The sequence below is a fragment of the Carex rostrata genome, chromosome 3, assembly GCF_964058835.1.
Source record: "Carex rostrata chromosome 3, lpCarRost1.2, whole genome shotgun sequence".
In the NCBI taxonomy this organism is placed as follows: Eukaryota; Viridiplantae; Streptophyta; class Magnoliopsida; order Poales; family Cyperaceae; genus Carex; species Carex rostrata.
Genome location: NC_135920.1, coordinates 12,484,766 through 12,495,304, shown reverse-complemented (window position 1 = coordinate 12,495,304; position 10,539 = coordinate 12,484,766). Strand labels below are relative to the sequence as shown.

General features: G+C 34.7%; 1 protein-coding gene across 1 annotated transcript; it reads left to right on the top strand.

Annotated features, from left to right (window-relative positions):
• The first annotated feature begins 2,466 nt into the window (after positions 1–2,466).
• On the top strand, positions 2,467–10,122 carry LOC144551560 (U-box domain-containing protein 33-like). Its single transcript, XM_078299583.1, has 9 exons — positions 2,467–2,862; positions 4,105–4,208; positions 4,859–4,980; positions 5,125–5,229; positions 6,313–6,646; positions 6,989–7,144; positions 7,545–7,970; positions 8,607–9,332; positions 9,672–10,122. Exons 1-9 carry the CDS (start codon positions 2,658–2,660, stop codon positions 9,855–9,857), a joined length of 2,364 nt encoding a protein of 787 aa, XP_078155709.1. The 5' UTR covers positions 2,467–2,657; the 3' UTR covers positions 9,858–10,122.
• Positions 10,123–10,539: the final 417 nt, after the last annotated feature.

Below are 10,539 nucleotides of genomic sequence, written 5' to 3'. Positions count from 1 at the left end.
ATTTCATTGTGCCTCACATCATTTATCTCTGTTTTTAAAGTTCAAATATTCAATTTGAAGCGCTCAACTTGATCTCCATATTAAATATGTTGGAAATCAAATTTTTATAATTTTTGGAAAATTGTGTACTATTTTTTTAGATAAGTTTAAAATCACATTTTTTGGATGGTCTAGAAATAATGATTTTGTACCTATCTAGAAGTTAGCAAAATATTTCTAAAAATGTAAAATTTAATCTTCAAACATAGCTAAATATGAAAATCATGTTGAGTGGTTCAAATTAACTGTTTGGACTTAAAAAAAATATAAGACACAATTAAGTATGAAAGATATGAAATATTTTAACCATCCTCACATATTATTTTGCAAGATATGTTTGCCTAAGAAGTAAGAACCAACCAATTTCATAAAGACATAACGTGGACAATCATGTTCAATTTTTATAATTAGATTAATATTAAAAAATACTGATAGAATCTGTCAAATATATAGTTATTTTTATTCTGAGAAAAAGAAAATTGACCTAGTATGTTCCGATTTTTTTATTAATATAAAATAAATAAATAAAATATATAGAATTTGGTGAAATTTCGAAGTAAGAGAGGATGCTTTATCTCATCAATTAGACAGAAAAAACCATCACATTCAGTTAATTTCGTCTATAATCAAAAACTCGCTAATTGCAAAAACAATAAAAGCAGAAAACAAAACTATGAACAGTAATGAATGGGATGGACTATCCAGTACAAATTTTTTATAAGTGATATTACGTGATTAGTGACGAAATCAGCTAAACGGAATGATTTATTCCATCCAACATACGAGATAAATCATATCATTTTTCTTATATTTCAAAATTTCATAAATACCTACTCCTATTTCATATTTCTTTTTTCTATTAATAAAAAAATCGTATGTGGACCTCGATGAAACCTATAGGTATATATTGGATCTATTGCGGCGAACGCTGGCTCGCATTCGCACAACGAAGATCTAGGAAGTAGGAACTCCTTACAAAGTGTGACACGTGGCAAATCGTTGATGGCCTGATGGGCCAACTTCTTTCCTGTTTGTTGTTCTGTGGTTGAAAACCATGTTGCAAATCAACTTCTGGTTCTGGACCTTCTAGTTATGGCTTATTGCAGCGCAGCTCACTGCACAGAAACTTGTATTGTTTGTATTATTGAAAAATAACCGCAAAAAAATAAATAATATAGATTATCAAATCTTCAACTGGCACAAACTGAACTTAATCCAACGGTCGTAAAAATTATAGATCGCTGTCTTCAAAACTCCGAAGACACTGTCTATAACGTCTCACGACTCTCGCCTCCGATTAAAAATTGCTATTTATTTCTACTCCGTGGCTTAATCTCTGCCGAGTATGCTTTAAAATAAATTATAATGACAATTGCATGAGAGAGATATTATTCTGAATTATGGTTATTTTTCAATGATAGTCCTACTCCGTGTGAGTGGTGATGATTATGCTACCCCTTAGCACTTTAAGTTCTAATCCACATCCACCTTCTAGTGACTTTTACCACCCGTGGACATGAAGAATTATAATTCGGTGTCTATTTTGTAATGAAGTTAGTTTATTTAGATGTCAAACTAAATTTTTATTGACTAACTAATAATAGAAAATATTTTGATTTGTGGCAGTTTAGTAACAAATAATAGAGAAAACATGTTGTGGCATTTTGAGTTTTTATATTACTTTGTTACTGTTTGCTTTAAATTGTATTTTATTTGTGTATTTTATTCATCCATTTTGTACTCATATTCAGTAATTTATTTAATTTTATTTGTTCATATGATTTGTGAAACTCAGTAGCATGTTATTTTGTTTGATGCATCATAATATAACAAGGTCATAAGAATCATTTTGTACTATACTTGTATTTTAATAATTGTTCACTTTTTTTATTCCAATTGTTGAATTGTCAAACACATTTGAAATAGACTAAAAGAGTGGTTAATTCTTAATTCTATAATTCTCTTTTGTTCCCTTATTCCATGTATTGCTGAACATGGCCATAATGTACTTGCCGATAGCGATACATTTCCTATTGATATAGATCTATTTATCAAATATTCAACGGTTTAAATTTTAAACAAAATTTTAAAATATTTTTGAACTTTATAAATTACTTATGTGACTCGTATGTTTTGTAAAATACAAGTTTTAATATATTATCTATATCATAAAAATAATAAATTATTTTCGAATTATATATGCACTATATTGAGTTGTGAATTTTAGACGTTATTAAATATTTCTCAAATTATGAATTAGTTATTATGTACGGCCGCAAGTCGGCCATTAAAATTGTAAAAAGAAAAGATGATTACACAGAATTAACTCATTAAGCCCCTAGAAAAATTCAATTAAATTATAAAAACCCGGATGGCAACGCCGAGGCGTCATAGTCAGCAATTAAAGCTCCCAGTAATCCTAGCCATGACCAAAAGTCTCTGCCCTCTTTTTTCTCATATTTTCAATCCCAAATCGGGAGCCTAGTGCTTAGCCTCCGTTCCACATTTTCAGTGTTTTCTCCAAAGCACAGAGGCGACCAACATGTGTGATCTTCTTCTCTATCATTCCTTGCTCCGACTAATCTGCTAATACCTCTAGAATAGCAACAGCGAGGTGGATGGAGGAATGTGAAGGTTGGGTAGAGGCTAAAAACCGGGTCAAGACCCGGTCTAGTTCTACTGTCAACAAGGTGTTTGTTGCTTTGCCAGGGGAGTATAAGGCCGGAAAGTCAGTTCTTAATTGGGCTCTGAAGAATTCTCCAGAGAATTCAGTGATTGTAATCACCCATGTTCATGTCAAGACCTTACCAATTAATCTGTCAGGTATGTTCCTAACAAGTTTTACGTTGTCCAGTGCTAGCTTAAATTGATAATAATTATTGCTATAAACATAGGTGTTGTGTTGATTGGTCTAAGAGGCAGAAAAATATAGCTATTTGCGTCTTTAAACCTCATTAACTGAGTTATAGCTTAAATATTTAATCAAACTCCTTGTGCGAGTTGAATAGAATTAACTGATATCATAATTGCAACACTGATGGAAGTGGGAAATGAGGTCGGTTTAAGAAGAAACTGCAACCTGGTAAAACCTTAAAATCCCACTGGTCTATCCCTGCATAAGGTAGAGGTTTCACCATCACCAGTGAACATAGAGGTTTACCGGGTCTGTACCACCAGCTCTAACAGCTCTGTGTGCGCGCTGTGGATAACTGTGCACGCGGTCTCTGCACGCTCGATGGGATAACCGTGCAAACCATCATACCCGTAAGTGGATTTCAAGAGATATACTTGAAATAATAGATCAAAACATGGATGCTATGATAAATGAATGAAATAATACATTATAATATGAATGAAATAATAAAAAAAAGATATATCTATGAATTGAAAAGACCCCTATTATTTTTTTTTTTCTTTAACATCAAAAACCCAAAAGGAGGCTATTTCAATGTTAGCCAGATTAGTCAACATTCATATGTCCCGATGTAACAACTAGATTTTATTTGTAACAAGCAATTTTGGTGTTTGGTTCATTGGTCAAATTTTATTCACAAACTGGCTTGGGTTGGTATTATTCTGGATATCTTAAACTTATGTTTATGCTTATGGACCAGAGAAGTATAAGGACCTTGTGTTGCATTGGAAGTATACTGTATTAGATCTGACATGTATAGGTGGATATCAGAATATGTATCAGGATAGTGAGATATAAAGAGATACCACAAACTGCAATGTGCTCACACTGTATCAAGCTGTACCACCAGGATCCAATCATTTGGCGACATTGTTTCTTCACTTCCTTTCTCTCGCTAGTTTATGTGCAATCTATGCATACTGTGCTTTTAGTCAGAAACATCTCTTTCTTGCTATTTTACCAAAATAAAGTGCCCTTACTACATTTGTACTGATGCATAGATAATACTATGAATTGTGAGATCACGTCGATTTTTTATCTATGACAGAAAATTAATTTTACTTGAGTGATAGGTTGTCTTTAGATCATCCTGTTGTGTGTTGTTTCTTATAGTTTAAGAAAACTTCATTTATCTGGTGTGAATCTTTCAGGCCTGACAAACGCATATCACAGCATGTATGCATCCATAAACCTTGAGAGGAAAAGGACTGATAGGCAGCTGGACAATTACATTGGTGCATGTGCAAAACTAAAGGTACATATAACAACAACAACAACAACAACAACCAAGCCTTTAGTCCCAAACAAGTTGGGGTAGGCTAGAAATGAAACCCAATCACAATCATAAAATCAAGATAAGTAGTAATAAAGTAGAAAACGGATCCGAATTGGGATCTTTTCTGAATATTTTGAATTCAAATTTGGAACATATAAAGGAAAATATTCTTCAGTTTCTTATTTTCACAAATTCAGGAAATATTGAAGTTCAGAAAGAAAGTGTCGATCTTTTGCATGTAATTTAACTACTAATTATATGCATAGAAACATATTTTATGTGATGCTGTAGGAATGGACGGGAAAATCTATTTGGTGATTTCAACCATGGATTTTGGTACCATTGCTTCTGGTATAGGTATATAAACAGCAGAAGTTTCAGCCTGTACACATTGCATGAGAGTTGATTTTAAATATTTTCTAATTTTTCACTTCTTTTGCTTATGTTGTCTAATGAAGAGTTCAGTTGAGACTATATGGCAGCTTACTTGCAAATGCACTAACAACAAAATTAAGCTGGAATAAAACGTTAACCACAGACTTATCTCATGTGCATTACGTGTAAACAGAACTATATTTTTATTTAATGTTTTGTAATTATGTATTACACCTTGTTTCTTGGTTTTTCAGTTTAGAGCTGAGAAGCTAGTGTTCGAGGCAGATGATGTTGCTAAAGGACTTTTGAATCTCATCACTCTGCATGGAATCACTACTCTTGTAATGGGGGATGCACAAAACAAATATTATACTACGTATGTGAGAATACAAGAGTAGAAGTTTCTCTTCTTTTGCCTCATTTCAAATCTTTTTGGACATTTTTCTTTCTCAACCATTTTTTTTAGGTTGCACATTCCCCCACCTCAAAGTGACTTCACAGGTTTTCTGTTCAACTGTAGGAATGTGGAACGACCAAAGTCCAAGAAGGCAATTGAAGTGATGCAGAAAGCTGACCCATCATGCAAGATACATATTGTTTGTAGAGACGACCTCATTTGTACCAGGTACTTTCCTGCTTTTAAGTGCTGCTTTTGTTTGTTTACAATGTGCTATTTTGCTCCATATACACTTTATAATTTGTGAAATTGAATTCTTTAAATATTGACTATGCTGCCTAACTGCTTGTTATCTCAAAGTAGCAACTCTGCATTTGGCAAGTGATTTAGTGGTGATTTAAGTTGCTTTAAGGCCCAAATGTAAGTGCTTTAAGGTGGATGTTATTTAATGCAGCTCCATATGCGCTTTAAACTTAAATCACCAAATATCTAACTTTTGACACCTTTTACCCTCACCACTTAACTTACTAACATAGTACATGAGGGCAATTTGGTCTTTTATTTAATTATACTTCATCTACTTCACTACTACCTAACAATAATGCTTTAAAAGATTTAGTATATACTTCTCCTTAAATTCACTTGCCAAATGCAACACAAATACGAAGATAGTGAAAAGGAAATTATCTTTAAAGTTTCACATACTTCCTTTATCTCTCACTTTTTATATTTTTTGATCAAGTGATGTTAATTGAGTGATACTACCTAACAATAATGCTTTAAAAGATTTAGTATCTACTTCTCCTTAAATTCACTTGCCAAAAGCAATGCAAATAGGAAAATAGTGAAAAGGAAATTATCTTAAAAGTTTCACATACTTCCTTTATCTCTCTCTTTTTAATTTTTTTTGATCAAGTGATGTTAATTGAGTGATATTAATGATGTGCAAACTACTTATTGTGGTTTAGTCATGACTGGTACTCTTTGTGTTAACTGCATGGTAATGAAATCTAGGTAATATTTTTTTCTGAATTGTCCTTTTCTGTAATTTTCATTTGGGTTTCATTTTTAGCCTACCCCAACTTATTTGGGACTAAAGGCTTGGTTGTTGTTGTTGTTGTTGTCCTTTTTTGGAATTCTCACCAGAATTTCTTAATAATGCGCTAATTTGTTGGTTCTGTTTTGTAATCCAAACCTATGATAAAGGTAAGTACTTTATTATGAAGTCAGTACTGGTAAGTCCATCATGATGCACGTGCACGGATACTGTCTTCTTTTACGTCTAATTGATAGAGTTGCATTTTTTAACAGAGAGGCAACTTCAAGTGCATCACCTGTGGATGCGCCATCCCTAGGAAGATCAAAATTACTATCCTACCTGTCACAGCAATTAAAATCTCTGCCATCAGTTAAGCAGTGCTCTGGATCTCCCAACTTGCGAGCCATTGTTCCTGAAGGTCTGGAAGATATATCTCTTGATCCTTTTAAAGAGATGCCAACAAGAACTCAAATCAGACATGAGTTGGAGATGCATAGTGACTCAGATTCGTCATCCTCTACTGATTTAAAGATTGAAGCACAATATTCATTATATGAGACCAACAAGAACCACTCATCATCATTGAAAAAATCAGAGCTCTACTATGTAAACACTTCTATCAATTCTTAATATAATTTGGTGCTTGTGGGTACGCACTATGTATTTTCCTTGGTATCTCTTCAGTGTCACTGTGTCCCTTTGTGAACTTTCTTTACTAGTTCCATGTCTATGGCCGTACAAGACCAACTAAATGATATCTCCAAACTTTATACCTTGTTAAACATACTCTTACTCCAAGCTAAGTATCAAGAAGATGATATAAGGTAGGGGGTGTTGCAGTGTTGTGTGTGTTTGGGTGGTGGTGGTGGTTGGGGGGGGGGGGGGGGGGGGGGCGCATAAAAAGTTAAACATGGGCAATTTTTTTTCATGTTTACTAATTTCTGTTAGGGAGGCATGAGGTCTGATGACCATGATGACGATGATCATACATATGCCAGGCTTCAAGAGGCGTTAAGGGTAGCTAAGACCTTGGAAAAAGAAGTCCTTGATGAGCGAAATAAGCATCAAAGAACTGAAAGGGAGCTCTGGGAGGCTCTCCTTAAAGTAATGAGTTTTTCTTTCTACCTAAACATTTATTTTCCTCCCAAATTCATGGAATTGCCTTTTTTTCAAATGATTGGTGCATCTGGTGGTCCTCCGCACTTTTTGTTGGTTCTGTTGCAATATTAAATTTCTTTTATTTTTTGGCCCAACATTATTTCTGGCTTCCTACAAAATAGCGGCACATACTTTTTTGTCATTCCGTTTTTACTACTTATCATGCTTTGTTCTGTATTCTTGAACCAGATTGCTTTTCGGTCGTACTCGAACATTTTGAGGGTATAGTTTCTAGTTAGCAAACCAGCTTTTTGTCACTTTCGAAAATAGTTTAAAATTAGCTGTTATCATCATAGTTCATCTAGACTCTTAACTCTCTCTAAATGTTGGCCGATTCCTTTTTCAGACTAAACAATCTGATGACCTGCACCAAAAGGAGTTAAAAGAGAGGGAAGAAATTGAAGAAAAGCTTGCCAACTTGGACCTCTATGCAAAAGATTTAGACAAAAAGTTGGCCGGGACCGAATCACTTCTTCACTCGATACAAGATGACCATGACAGATTGCTGAAAGAACATGAAATTGCAGTGAAAGAGGCTGAGGATTTACGTAACAAAATAAACAATAAGAATTTTTCTGGGTCCTGCTTAGGACCCAACACTGAGTTTTCTTATGCAGAGTTGAAGCAGGCCACCCAAGGTTTCAATGATTTGCTCAAAACTAGGGAAGACGAGTTTGGACTGGCTTACGTTGGTACAATTTCAAATGCCTTTGTTTCTGTGAAGGTGTTGAACTCCAGGAGCGATTTTGATAGATTACAGTTCAAGAAAGAGGTTGCTCAATTTATTACCTTACAATTAACATGAACAGGCAGAGAGCATAATGCAAGAGTTTAGCCCACCATTAATCATTGGCCTTTAAGTTAAATTTAAAATATTAAAATATTTATATATGGCCACATAAAAGAAAGTAAAATAAAGTGTGCAATTTTTCCTTTTTCTTTCTTGTCCCTTTAGGGGGCATAATGTAAGTGGTTCAAGTACACCAGTAATCAAGGACTTTGGAGTAAATTGAAAATATCGAGCTATCCACAATATGACCAAAAAGACAAAAGAGAAGTGCATTTTTTTGTTTACTTGTTTTTCGGTACTTCTTTTCTTGAGTTATCTGCCTGCATGTGGTTGGGAAGGGGGAGGGGGAGGTTCATTATATGAACCAATTTGCTGAATGTTCTGCTTCAGAGTGCAGTTAACAATACCTGAAACTAAGCTCCTAGAAATTATTGTATATTGTCGTATCATTAACTTAACTTACTAAGCTATCAATATATATTTGGTCCACATTTTTTTTTTGATGGTTGGCGGCGAAGTGCCGCCAATAGATATATTGATACTAAAAGAGTTTTTAAAAGTTTATTTACAACCATGAAACAAACAAACAAACTAACTAGTCCACATTTTTTATCACAGGTCACTGTTCTTAGTGCACTGAGGCATCCAAATCTCGTCACCTTAATTGGATCTTGCCAAGATACACCTGCTCTTGTGTATGAACACGTACCAAGAAGCTTACAAGAGCATTTAGTTAGTATGCATGGTGGAGTGCCGCTGACATGGCAGATTCGCACCAGAATAATTGGCGAAATCTGCTCCGCTCTGATATTTCTTCATTCCAGTAAGCCTAATGCCGTAATTCATGGCAACCTCAGGCCTGAAACTGTTCTCATTGATTCTGATTTCCATGTCAAGCTCAGCGATTATGGAACCTCTACTTTTCTAAAATCAACCGAATCTCTGAAAAATTCATACTCGGACCCAAAAATCACGGTCTCTCAGAAGCCAACACCTAAGTCCGATGTCTACTCCTTTGGTATGATTATACTCCATCTTTTGACTGGAAGGTCTCCTATGGTTATTACTGGGGTAGTTGAGGAAGCATTAGCAAAGGGAGAGTTGGGGTCAGTGATTGATGCTTCAGCCAAGGATTGGCCGGTTGTACAGGCTATGCAGCTGGCTTATCTCGGACTTAGATGTGCTGAGTCGTTGAGCAAGGGAAAACAGCTTGATTTAGTTAATGATGTTTGGAGGGTGCTTGAGCCCATAAAGAATGCTGCATCACTATCCGTGTCACCCCCATTTGGACCCTACTTGGATGGGAATGGTGTGCCATTTTATTTTGTCTGCCCCATTTTCCAGGTACTATATAAACTATCAATGTTGCTCCCCCCATTTTTCAGCTTTTGAGGGAAGTGATAACTGCTGTAAGTGTGCATATGGAGATGTGTGGACCAAAAGTTGGAAAAAGAAAAATACTAAGGGGCACTCAGTTGGTACATCAAGATTCTCTTGTAAAGCAAGGGTAGTGTACCTGTCTACTGATGCCTACCTAACTTAGGTCATAAAATTAAAAAAATAGAGAAAACCTCAGTATATACTAATGTTGCAACACATCTAATACCACTGCTAGTTGCAACACAGACGCTTGAACTATTTCAGCAAACACACACAGCTAATTTGCCTACATTTCTATTTCAGGAGGTCATGAAGGATCCACAGATTGCTGCAGATGGGTATACTTATGAAGCCGAGGCTATAAAAGGTTGGCTTGATAGTGGACATGACAGATCACCTATGACTAATTTGAAACTGTCACATCGTCAGCTCATTACAAATTATCCCCTTCGATCTGCTATTCAGGAGTGGTTTCAGCACCACTTGTGATAGCCATAGCCAGTTCCATTTTTTTGATGTTCTGTGTATACTTGTTTGTTTTGATTTTTTTTTGTTTTTGTTGTTGTATAATTACATATTGTACATCTGTATAGAGAGGAAAATATATGCACATGTAGATTTCACAGAGAACAAAACGCAAGTTAAAGACGCAAGAAATTAATTGCTAGAAGAGTTCACATACAGATCTTGAGCTGCAATAAGCATGTACAGTTATTTTGGATATATTTGCATCTTTGATGGATTTGACAACAGAGAATTGTTTGTCTACTATCTGTGCCTGGAGTGTACACAATAAATTATTTATCCTAATTTTTATTTATTTAATGTGCCCTCACATATATAGACCTTTTCCTGTCTTGGCTCAAGAAAGGTTTCTTCCTTCCTATACTCCAAAGCTGGCCATGGAGATCTTTTTTCAACGATTTTGAAATACTTTTTGTGTTTAATTTTGATAACAAGTAATGGCTGAGAGCATCTCCAATTCAACAATTGAAATTAATTGCTAAATTAACAATTATTGAAATTTTAAAAATTAAGCAATCTACTCTTACATTGGTGCAATTAACCAAACAATTGAGAATTAAATATTTAGCCAATTCATCTTTAGAAAATGATTTCTTATTAAGCAATTATTTCCAACAATTGCTAAATAAGCAATAGCCATACAACC